At 42.5% G+C, this 12804-nt stretch overlaps 1 protein-coding gene across 5 annotated transcripts in view; it reads left to right on the forward strand.

The window, feature by feature from the left end:
- The window catches only part of SLC34A1 (solute carrier family 34 member 1), a 33702-nt gene extending 21268 nt beyond the window's left edge, over positions 1-12434 (forward strand). For all 5 annotated transcript variants that reach the window (XM_033927555.1, XM_033927553.1, XM_033927558.1 and 2 more), the window contains 8 exons: positions 1131-1242; positions 2500-2695; positions 5022-5117; positions 6241-6361; positions 6745-6912; positions 7657-7773; positions 11224-11348; positions 11579-12434. In XM_033927555.1, coding sequence (XP_033783446.1) covers positions 1131-1242; positions 2500-2695; positions 5022-5117; positions 6241-6361; positions 6745-6912; positions 7657-7773; positions 11224-11348; positions 11579-12136 — 1493 coding nt within the window. In that variant the 3' untranslated portion in view covers positions 12137-12434. The remainder of the gene's footprint in view (positions 1-1130; positions 1243-2499; positions 2696-5021; positions 5118-6240; positions 6362-6744; positions 6913-7656; positions 7774-11223; positions 11349-11578) is intronic.
- The last annotated feature ends 370 nt before the right edge of the window (positions 12435-12804 follow it).

A 12804-nucleotide genomic window follows, 5' to 3' on the forward strand; every position in this document is an offset into this window, starting at 1 on the left:
TGTAATGCTAAGAAATGCAAGGTCATGCATTTGGGCTGCAAAAACCCAAGGGAATGGTACAGATTAGGGAATGAAGAGCTTATGTGCACAACAGAAGAGAGGGACTTGGGTGTGATTGTATGTGATGATCTTAAGGTGGCCAAACAGGTTGAAAAGGTGACAGCGAAAGCTTGAAGGATGCTAGGTTGCATAGGGAGAGGTATGGCCTGTAGGAGAAAGAAGGTATTCATGCCCCTGTATAAGACATTGGTGAGACTTCATTTAGAATATTGTTCACAATACTGGAGGAGATATAAAAAGGATGGAGTCAGTCTAGAGGACGGCTACTAAAATGGTATGTGGGCTTTATCATAAGGCGTTTTGGGATAAATTTAAAGATCTCAATCTATATACTTTGGAGGAAAGGTGGGAGAGGGGAGATATGATAGAGACATTTAAATACCTACATAATGTAAATGCGCATGAGTCGAGTCTCTTTAATTTGAAAGGAAACTCTGCAATGAGAGGGCATAGGATGAAGTTAAGAGGTGTTAGACTCCGGAGTAATCTGAGGAAATACTTTTTACGGAAAGGGTGGTAGATGTGTGGAACAGTCTCCCAGAAGAGGTGGTGGAGACAGAGACTGTGCCTGAATTCAAAAGGGCCTGGGATAGGCACGTGGGATCTCTCAGAGAGAGAAAGAGATAATGGTTACTGCGGATGGGCAGACTAGATGGGCCATTTGGCCTTTATCTGCCATCATGTTTATATGAATGGAAATTAACAAAATGGTGGCTAGATGGTGGGATGGTGAGCTTCTTTGTAGAACGTGAGAGTCAGAGGTTACCTTTAAAGTTCATAGAATTATGTTTTAAAGATGTAAAGCTATCCCTTTATTTACAACATCCTTGCTTGTCCCTGGCTGGTCAGTACAATCAGTGCTGCTCACTGTCTTCCTTCCCTCCTTCTCACCCCCAGGCTCGAAGGGAGTGAATCTGGATTTTGCAGTCTTACAAACTGAGCCATGAAACCATCCCAACCACTTGTATTATGTTGTTAAATGGAAAATTTAAATTGCATGGGAAAAGATTTGGCATTACTATTTCTGGAGAGAGGAGAATCATAGGTGTTGTCTTCTGAATTCCCCTCAGTTCTGGAAGTGCGATCCGCTGTCCCCATCATCATGGGCTCCAACATCGGTACCTCTGTAACAAACACCATAGTCGCCCTCATGCAGGCTGGAGACAGGAATGAATTTAAGCGGTAAGTTGCACTTTGACCTGACAAGACAAGTGACATTGTGACCTCAAGGCAGGCACCTGAGGGCACACGAATTGAAAAGAAGTACTGTGTCTGTCACCTCAGAGAGAGCAGGATTACTGAGCTCACTCGGTGAGTTTTGACTGGTTGATTGTGTGAAGCTGAAAATATCTGTATTTCTCATTTGAACTGATGGCATCCTTAGTGGTCTGCACTGTATATGCTGAGTAGAAGGTATCACATAATCCGAACCCCATTTATGAAATCTTGGATTGGCAACGCCATTTTCAGTTTGAAATAGCTATATGCTATAACTGTGCAGTAACATTGCAGTGAGACAGTGAAGAGGAAAGGCAAATACTTTTGTGAGGGCTCAGTGACAAGGTGAAATCACTCAGTACCTGAGGGTGGTGTGAAACGGAAACGGAAAAAGCAAAGGTCTGTGCTGCACCCACAGATTTTTCTTAATATGCTTCTTCTGTCTTACGCCAAGCCTAGAAAAAGGTGAATGATCACAGACTTACTTTGCCAATCACATGCACTTTTTTCCTCATAGAACATAAATCAACCCAAAAAGTTGACCCGTAAATAACACAGTTCAAGCGAAGTTCCAAAGCAAACCAAAAAAACTGTGGAGACTGATGTTCCTGATGAGGACAATGATAAAATATGTCCACAACTTGGAATGGGGGACCCAGAATGGTCTGTGTTTCTACTTAAGTGTCTTCCTCAGGGATCCAAGTGTGGTCTATAAAAGACTGATATGGGTAAAATCCAAACGCCGGGTTCTCTTGCGTTGCCGCAACTTGGAATGGGGGACCCAACACGGGCCATTTTGGGTTCCCCATTGCAAGTTGTGGACATATTTTACTACTGTTCTACTTGAATAAAAAGTCCTCATCGGGAACATCGGTCTCCACAGTTTTTTTGGTTTGCTTTGGTTCCTTCCTCATAGAGCATGTCATGATCCACCACCTAATGGCTGGACTTCCAGGGTATCTGAAGAGAGCAGTGTTTCTTCATATAACCTAAGAAAAGAGTTTCAGGTTTCTGCTGTTTGGGATGGAGGGCATTCGACAGACACTTCTCTGGGCTTTTTCTCTCACTTTCCTGTGGGCTGATGGTCAGCATTTCCTTCCCTTTATAATTTCACTAGGAAGTGCACACAATTTAGTGAAACAATAACTTGTAAAGACTCAAGGCAAGGAGTAGCATTCACTGCAGCAATGTGTAATAACGAGTTTTCTGCTTTCTTTCTAGGGCTTTTGCTGGAGCAACGGTGCATGACTGTTTTAACTGGCTTTCTGTGCTTGTACTGTTGCCCTTGGAGGTAGCCACTGGCTATCTATACCATGTCACCAAAATAGTGGTGGCCAGCTTTAACATTCAGAGTGGCCAGGATGCTCCAGAACTGCTGAAAGTCATCACAGAGCCCTTCACCAAACTGGTCATTCAGGTGGGTTTCCCCAGGCTGTTTTAGTGAGACCAGGAGGGAGGGAGATGCAGTATGAAGTAAGAGAAGCGGGACTTCCGAGGTGGCGAGAAGAATCATGGAGATGCGGAGTGAGAAACCGAAGGAGAAAGACAGAGAGCACACATACCCAACTGTTTGCAGAAAATGTGATATATCGTAAAAAGTATCTTTTCTGGCCCAGGAGATTCCCTCACTGGTCAGTTTATAATCCCGGAATACTCTGTAGAAACACATTTGCCACCAGCATTTCAGTCATTGCTTAAGCCCGGAGGTTTTTTTAGTGGGAATCAGTAATAGTTCTGGGAACCAGAGAGTTGAGTTCTAGGCGGGTTACAAATAGCAGATTTCAGTTTTAACAAGGTCTTCTGAGGCAGTGAGTAGCAAGTGACGTTATCATACATGGTAGGTTATGATTAGCGTATCTGTATCTCCAGTACAGATAACCATTCTGCCCCACACACAGAAGGGGTTAGTTCAAAATAAAACAGTGTACTGAGGTATTTGGATCAGATGGACCACTCCCCAATTGGTCCGTGTTTCCTTACATAGCCTCTCCCTCCCTTGCCTACTTTACCTGCTTCTCCACGTATAAGATCTTTCCTTCCCCTTTCTCCTCCTTCTCGGTGGCCAGCTTCTCCTCATCTTTTTCCTCCCCTTTCCCTCCAGGTGCTGCTGCCCTCTGATGGAGGGGGAGAGATATGGTAGCGCTTGAGCTAGACAACCCTGCCCAGCCCTGAGAGCTGTGGCATGACCCTTACATTCAGCTGTCCTAGGCTAGTGGCCTTGTTGCAGAGCACTTGCAATTTCATTTCTACCTGATGCAACAGAGTGAAGTGACTTGGCCAAGGGAAAATGGAGCATGAGTGTGAGAAACAAGATTTGAACCTTGGCTTTTAGGCTGTTGTTCTTACCACTAAGCTCCTCCTTCTCAGCATTTGTTTATGACTAATGGTACAAGAACAAACTAAGGATGAAGTTGGCCAAATTACAATAAAGATAATATAATTTCATTTTGTAGAGACAAGTAAAAGCACAACATAACTCAGCACTGGCCTGCCTCTCATGACTGATGTCTTCGTTCCTGCTCGATCCAAGGTGAATCTAGCTCTCATCTGTTTTAGAAACATGATGGCAGATAAAGGCCAAATGGTCCTACCAGTCTGCCCATCCGCAGCATCCACTATCTCCTCCTCTCCCTATAAGCTAAAGCTCTTTACATCTGCATTGTGAGGTCATGGAGCTTTATAAGAACATAAGAACATAAGAAGTTGCCTCCGCTGAGGCAGACCAGAGGTCCATCTCGCCCAGCGGTCCGCTCCCGCGGCGGCCCATCAGGCCCATTGCCTGAGCAATGGTCCCAGACTATCCCTATAACCTACCGCTACTCTTATCTGTACCCCTCAATTCCTTTATCCTCTAGGAACCTATCCAAACCTTCTTTGAAGCCTTTATGGTTATAGAAAAATGATGGCAGCTAAAGGCCACTTGGTCCATCCAGTCTGCCCATCCGCAGCATCCACTGTCTCCTCCTCCCTATAGGCTAAAGCTCTTTACACCTGCATTGTGAGGTCATGGAGCTCACAATGCAGCGTACACTATCTCCTCGCCTGTCCTATGCTTTTTTTGAATTCAGACACAATCTCTGTGTCCACCACCTCTTCCAGGAGACTGTTCCATGCATCTAGCACCCTTAGAGTTGCTTCACCCATTTCCTTCATATCATATGCAGATGCCTATTTCTGGCACATTAGTTTAGAGGAGTATCGTGCTGCCCTCTTTTTTGGTCATTGGATCCACCTCTTGAATGCTTTGCCACGATAGCTTTGCTCATCTTTTTCAGCAAGCGTTCTCTACAGGGTAAAGTGATGAACTTTTGAGTGATGAAAAATAAAGATGCTTTTGTTTACTCTAAGATTTTGGTGGAGTGCTCTGTTTTCTGATTTTTTTATATTGTTTTTACTATAGGCAGTATTTCAAGAATCTAATAAACATTAACGTGTTATGTTTCTATTGAACTGTGTATGTTTTTTGCATATTGTAGATGAGTAGAACATAATATTTTTGAACTCAAGAAATAACTCATGTGCCAGTTGGGTGCAGACTGGGTGATTTTCTTTATTGTGCTTGCTGTTTCCTGCATTACCTCATGTTAATACCAGGTTCTCACACAGCTACTCAGTAGCTCTCTGCACACGATTTTCTTGCAGAACTAACCCCTGGCATAATTAGTGACGTTCAGGAGTTACTGCAGTTGTGTTGTCGTCATTGGCTTGTGCTTCTCCAAATAATAATGTCACTTATTTTCTAGCTGGACAAGTCTGTGATCACAGGTCTTGCGACTGGAGATGAGAATTTCCGCAATAAGACTCTGATCCGGATCTGGTGTAAGGAGAAGCTTTCACTGGTAATGGAATTAGCCTCTTTCCATATTCACTGAGCAAATGAAAGGTGAATAGATCAAAATGAAATAAACAGACGAGGGACCAGGAAGAGAAAATGGAGGAAGAATTCCTGCCTGCCTGCTAAACTGGAGGGGCTGATGCAGAAATCTTGCACTACTAGGGTTACCATGTGGCTCCAGAAAAAGGAGGATGGCTCGAGACATCCGGGTTTTACTTCCATTGTTTTCAATGGAAGTAAATCTGGATAGCTTGGATTTTTTTTTTTTTTTGTATTCATATTTATTAAATTTGCATGAAAATACAGCCAAGTATAACAATAAGGCATAGAAATAAAGCCAACTAATTGAACAAGACACGCAATCAGAACAATAATACAAAGAACAGTAGAAAGCAGTTTGGATTTTAAGATAATACATATAGAGTGGTCTAAAGTGATGGACCAGGTCTGCAGGGAAATAAGCAGCCAGTATAGGATTAACTAATTCAATGGGATGTATCCTTCTGTCAGCCTAGTTAGGTTAAGCGGAATAGAAGTGCCTTCATTAGAGTAGATGTTATTGAAGAGAGAACATGGTTATTGCTATCCTAGTCTCTCCAGACTTGGTTTTCAAGATGCCACAATGACTATTCATGAGATAAATTTGCATGCACTGCCTCTATTATGAGCGCATCCATCTCATGTATAGTCATTCTAGATATCATGGGTGTGTCCTGAGGACTGAGTTGAGAAGCACTTCTCTACAGGTCCAGAAGAACCCAGAAGCCTTCAACTTAGCCCCGAGTGCTGTTGCTTGGGTCAGATTGTCCATGATGCTTGGTCCTGCTGGGAGGAGCAGATGATTCATCCCAGGCAGGGGTTGCGGCATAAGACAGAAGAACAGTTTCTGCTTGTGCCTTTTCTTTCATGGTCTGGTACAGCTCACACATTCTCAGTAGTTTCAGATGGCTTGCATTCAGATGCAGTACTTTCTCTTTCTCCTTGCTTCATAAGATATAAGTGGTTCAGTTTTTCACCTGAGATGAGCAGAGGTTACAGAACTTTGATGCCTTTGCTGGTGCATTTTATTAACAGGAGTCTTTGCCAGGTCTCACTTTTCTCTGTCTAACTTTGCTCAATGTCTCCAGGTACCCACTAACATTTCTGTGGAAGGCTTACCGAACTGCAGCTCCACCGGACACTGCTGGCCTGAAGGAAATACCACATGGTCCCTGGACAATGCGACTATTTGGACAGGCACAGAAAAATGTAACTTAAGTACCTAGAGAAGGCTATTTCTAGTATAGATCAATCCCATTCCTCATCCTTACCATCTGGACATGAGGAGGGTAATTTTAGGTAGAAAGCACCTATGATAAGGGTGTAAGAAAAGACCTACTTAGACACGATCCTTAAGAGAACGTGCAGGTATGAACAATTATAAAAGCCTTAGGGCAGCTATCCTTTTCTCTCTCTACACCAGAGAAATTCACTTTGAGCACTGTGACAACAATATTGAAATGGGCCTCATTCATAGGCCAAATGTGTATAATATTCATTGTACAAACTAGTTGGTTTTAAACCTTTTGAGAATTGGAAGAAAACATCCCTGTCTCATATATAAGTACCGTACTCCTTTTATTTTTTATCAGGTAAACACATGTTTGTGAATTCTCATCTTCCTGACCTGGCTGTGGGCTTGATCCTGCTGGCCGGCTCTCTTTTCATGCTTTGTACCTGCCTGGTGATACTAGTTAAACTGCTCAACTCAGTCCTGAAAGGCCAGGTAGCCAAAGCCATCAAGAAAGTGATCAACACTGGTAAGTAGAGAGAGTGATAGGGACTGAATACTCAAGTGCCACACTCTTTTCCCAGGGAGCCTCTTTGTATGGCTCAGTAGTGACTTCTGTGTGTGCCATCAAAACATTAGTAGCCAAAGGCAAAAAAAAAAAAGTTTCATAACAGTTGTCATACTAGGACAGAATGAAGGTCCATCAAGTCCAATATCCTGTTTCCTTCCAACAGTGGCCAATCCAGGTCCCAAGTACCAGACAGAAACCCAAAGATTCCAGAGCTGAGATTGTGATGTCATTAATGTCTCATTCCACCAATGCCTAAGAGCCAAACTCATCAGTGATGTCACAATAACTTGATTGTCCTATACTTGGCTCACATAAGACTTGTTGTACTGGGACAGACCGAAGGTCCATCAAGCCCAGTATCCTGTTTCTTTCCAACAGTGGCCAACCCAGGTCTCAAGTACCTACCTAGATCCCAAGTAGTAAAACAGATTTTATGCTGCTTATCCTAGGAATAAGCAGTGGATTTCCCCTATTTTAGGAAATTATCCAAACCTTTTTAAAACCCTGCTAACTGATTTCACCACTACTCTGCAGATTAATTTCTCTCTAGCTCCTTTAATCACAGTGAAATGGAGAGTACAGGTCATATGACAGTCAAGTGCAGTGTAGTGGGCAATGGGCATGCAGATTGTGCTTGTTAGAAGTAGCTCAGCAAAGACCTCTAGACTCTTACAAGTGTGATCTGTTGGCTTTGGGTTTCAGACTTCCCGTATCCCTTCAGCTGGGCCACCGGCTACTTTGCTATGCTTATTGGAGCTGGCGTGACTTTTGTGGTACAGAGCAGCTCAGTGTTTACATCAGCTATCACTCCCCTCATTGGTAAGTCAGCCTGAAGAAATTGAAGTGATAAAACTAGGTGCACACAAATACCCATGATCATACTTAGATTTATTATTTGCAAGTGAGAGGTGGTGCAGCTCATGGCAACCAAAGAGCGCACAAGGGTTACAAACAGGGGCTCTGAAATCTGCATGTAATCCGGTGTAGGTCTTCATGCTGGTGTGTCTGTGAACCAAAAGCTTTATACTCCCTGGGTTTGGGGCGTGAGGATTGCTGTAGCTGATCAGGAAACTCCAAAAATATGAAAAATCATCTTTTATTCCAGATGCATGAAATGGATAGCAGAGTCTGTTTTTTCTATATAATGCTGAAAAACATGTTTCCCCAAGTCTGGTTAATAACAGTTTATGAACTTCACCTCCAAACCTTATTTAAATCCAGCTGCAGAACTGTCACACAGGAAGCTTGAGTTCGGCTCCGTGAACCCTCAGGTGGCACATTTCGCTGAAAACCTTTGACATTTATACAATGAGGGAGGTCATTTAAGAAATCATTTTTTGCATGTAGAAAATTACTCCTGTTAAATTGTAAGTGGGTGTACATTCTCCAAACCTCAGCACAGCTTGAGCTAGCATGTACTTTCACCATTCCTGGACAGAGGAGGTGAAGTTGCCATGTACACACATTTGATAAACTCTGCATCTACACGCAGAGTCCAAGGACACATTTAACCCTTTCCTGGAGCCAGGGTTTGTGTTTCATTAGACGTAGTTCTGAGAGCCTATTTCATAATGGCAAATAGGGCATGACAAAAAAACCTTGTAACTTAAATAAACTTTAAGGACCATCAAATCAAGCTGGTTCTTCTGCAGCTTAAATAAGCTTTATAGGAGCTCACGTGTCCTTTTCCTATCGTTGCTCCATGGACATTTGTTTGGAAGCTCTCTTAAAAGACATTATGTGGGAATTTTCCCCTGAAGCACAAAACACACTTAATGAAACACGATATTATGTTGGGTGTTGATGCACTTTGAAAAAAACTTCAAGGACCAATATTTAAAAGGGTTAACCAGGAAGGAGCTGCTGAATATTACTTCTCACAGTCCAGATCCTGTATGGTTAGTGCTGGGCGGAGCAGAGATATTTTTTCTACTAACCGATTGTAAGCAAATAAAGTGAAGAAGGCAAAAAGGCTGTTGTAACTTTACTGTCAATCTAACTGGGCACCAGTCTGCAGATTGGCCAGTACCTAGTTAACTTCCTGGTGACCTCACTTATCCAGCTACTACATGAGTTTAATTCAGCTTGCAGTTGTCAGCAGCTGCAAAACTGTTGATTTCAATGGGCTGATTATCACCATCATGTTTTTCAAGATTTTGATGTTACAATAAGGGGAGTTTTGGACCAATGATGGTGAAGATAAAGAGTAAGTTTCGATGCAGCTTCTTTCTGTCTGTTTATTTAAAGGGCTTGATGTACCACTTTTTTTATTCAGATCCAAGTGGTTTGCAATTCTGAAATATTAAAACAAGTCCATAGAGGTGAAAGGAAGCCAACAGCATGACAGGAAAGACCTAGCCATTCACACCAAACCAGACCGATTCTTGTATCCCGCGAGTGTCAGCTAGGAATCACTGTGGCTTTTACACATTGCGGTATTGGCTCCCCATGGAAGTTCAGGTCATCTACCAGCAGATTTTCCTCTGGTATCTCTTCCATTTCCATATTAAGAGGGACATTGGAGACAGGTGCACTGCCTAACTCCTCCGCTCCTGAATCCTCTGAGCTGAATTTAAGTTCCGTGCTACTAAGAGTTTGCCCTGATTCACCCAACCTCCTTTGGCCACCAGAAGTCAGGTGTTTCAGAAATTCCCCCGTGTGTTTCTCGGTGCTTGTAAAGGGCAACTTTCCCTTCTCTTTCCTGAATTCTCCTGAGTCAGGGAAAGTTTTACTTGGGAACTGTGGCCCCCCCATAGCTTCTTTCTTTCCTTCCCCTCCCCACAACCTTGTTCCTAGAGGGGATCAGGTTACTAGCAGGCTTCCTAAAACAAGGAATATAAGCAGTTTTATCTCCTAGCATAGGAGATGGCTCGAGCACTGGGAATGTCTACCACAATACCATCCAACCCCATCATTTTATCCACCTTTAGTTTAGCTAGTTCCTCATGAACACAGTCCTCTGAAAATCGATCAGGGTCTACCACACCTCCATCCCTATTTGTGTTTGTCTTCTGTCCTGTTCCCGGTGCTTCAGCTGTGAACACAGAGCAGAAATATTTGTTAAGCAATTCAATCTTAGCTTTTACATATTTCTTCCCTTCATCTTTGAGTCTCACCAGTTTTGGACTTCTTCCTATCACTAATATATCTTTAAAAATGTTTTACCATGTCGGCTATCTTTTCTTATTTATTTATTTAAAGTATTTATATATCACTTATAGTGGTTTACATTCAGGTACTCAAGCATTTTTTCCCTGTCTCGGTAGGACACATTATATCTAATGTACCTGGGGCAATGGGGGATTAAGTGCTTTCCATTTCCATCTTTGCTTTCCTGACTCCTCAACCACTCTCTCTTAACTTTTCCAGATAGTTTTGCCTATCTTCTTTCTTCTGTGACTTTTTTTTAGTTTATGAAAACTGATCTCTTTTTCCTTACCTTCTCAGCTACTACTTTTCAGAACCAAAATTACCTTGTCTTCCTCTTACTTTTCTTACGAAATGGTCTGCTGTCCTTACAATAGCTCCTTTCAGTTTTGCCCACTGCTGTCCTATCCAGACAATTCTTTGGCGTAATCCCCTATCTGAACAAAGTCAGTTAGTTTTTTTTTAAATCTAGAACATTCACTTTCAAATGAACTCTCTCTACACCTGTCCTAATATTAAACCACACCATGCGGTGATCACTGGATACCAAATGATCACCCATTATAACATCAACTAAAAGCATGTGCCCCAGCCACATGAGGAGGCATTTCTGCAAGACAGAATAAGCAAGCAATTTTCACTTGCACAAATATTTTTGGAATTAAGGTATCTGTGCTTTGGCAGTTTGGATCACAGTTACCACCATGAAGGACTCGAATGGGGATCTTCTGGTGTAATTTGAATTGATATTTTGTGCTGGATTGCAATTTATATGGAGTGGATTTTACTATATTGATCCCTGACATAGGCATGTATGCTGAAACACAGCCTGTGTTGGGTCTCACACGAAAGCTCTGCTATCCCTATCCTGGAGGCCCCTGGTGCTCTTTTTGCTGTGACTTCTTATTTTGTACTTTGGACTCCCTCTCTTTTTGCTGATTTAGAAACTTGTGCATGCTAAAGAGCAGATATAAATGGATGTATATCATCATTTTCTAGGTAATTTTCAAGCAAAAGTCAGTGCATACATGTGCTTTGAAAAATCCATCAAAATGCACACATGTAGTTTTTAAGTTTACCCTATTATTACAATGTTATCATTACTTTTTAATCTTCCTTTAGGCATTGGGGTGATCACTATTGAACGAGCTTACCCACTAACTCTTGGTTCTAACATTGGCACAACAACCACCGCCATTTTGGCAGCTTTGGCCAGTCCAGGTGATAAACTAGCAAGTGCCTTCCAGGTAAGGAATGTGTGTAACTGAAGCCTGTAGGTTACTCAGCAAAGTGTGTGTAACTACAGCCTGTATGCTTTTCAGGAATGTGCAAAGAACAGCAATGTGTGTCTTTCAGAAACATGTGTTTGATTGAGGCCTATAGACCAAGACTTGAGGCCTATGTTTCACTCATAGTCTATGATAAGAACCCAAAGACACATTGTTCATTATTTTTCTCTTTGGCTCTCTTTTTGCAGATCGCCCTGTGTCACTTCTTCTTTAATATCTCTGGCATCCTCCTTTGGTATCCATTTCCTTTCACCCGTCTTCCCATTTCAATGGCAAAGAGCCTAGGGGAACGTACAGCAAAGTACCGCTGGTTTGCAGTGCTGTATCTCATTATTTGTTTCCTTTTCCTGCCATCGCTGGTTTTCGGGGTGTCTATGGCAGGTTGGCAGGTAATGGTGGCTGTTGGGGTCCCCTTCATGGGTATCATCTTCTTCATCTTCACAGTGAATATTTTGCAGATGCGAGGTCCTAGCTACTTGCCCAAGTGGCTACAGACCTGGGACTTCCTACCTATTTGGATGCACTCTATGAAGCCAATGGATGGCCTGATCCGCAATGCCACCCTGTGTTGCCAGGACCATTCCACCTGCCCCAAGAAGCAGCATGATTATGACTCAGGCTTCAGGCCTGAGAAATCTCTTTCAATGCAAACTACAAAAGTCTTGAATAGCCCCTGCATCTATTATTTGGACCAAATTGGCTGTGGGTCAGGCCCATTTGATTTTCAGATTGCCACAAGACTGTAGACACTGCTAGGGCCAAATGTATTTACTTGGAAGAGCTCTGGGATGACTGATATTAAAATTCAGGTTATTTGGGGATCTTGCTCTCTTTTGCTCCCTTCGGGAACTGTGTACACTTCTAGGGGCTCTTCCAGAGTAAGTGCTTAACTAGTAAAGACTGGAAATCAGGAAATTATTTACTAATGGTGCTGTCTAGAAGATTTTGGTAGAATCTGCGACTGCTATTTTCAGTGCTTTTTTGGAGAAGTTTGACTTGCCTCTCATTGGTCCTTGTACGTGACGAATAAAGAACATTTTGTTGTAATAATTATTGTTTCAGTTTTTTCTTTGAAAATTTCCAGTTACCCCCATATTTTTTCTGCTTCATAAATGAGGTTATATAAATTAAACAGTTTGGCAGGGAGTGATGTGGGCATGACAAGTGGAAGAGAAGGGAGCACTGATAAAAAGCGATGCTTAACTGAAGTTGCTGGGAAGAAGCCTCAGGCAAGGGAAGCAGTGTTGTTGATGGACCTCGAAGAACTTTATTTCTTTGGGCAAAAGGAGTCCATCAATAAAAGTGACTCTAAGCACAGGACTCACTCTGCTCCAACATCTTCCTTTTCTCTCTTTTCATCCCCTGGTTCAGCTTCTTCCTCATGCCACTATGCCAGCCCTCTTGCAAAAAAATA

This window comes from Geotrypetes seraphini, chromosome 18, assembly GCF_902459505.1.
Source record: "Geotrypetes seraphini chromosome 18, aGeoSer1.1, whole genome shotgun sequence".
Lineage (NCBI taxonomy): Eukaryota > Metazoa > Chordata > Amphibia > Gymnophiona > Dermophiidae > Geotrypetes > Geotrypetes seraphini.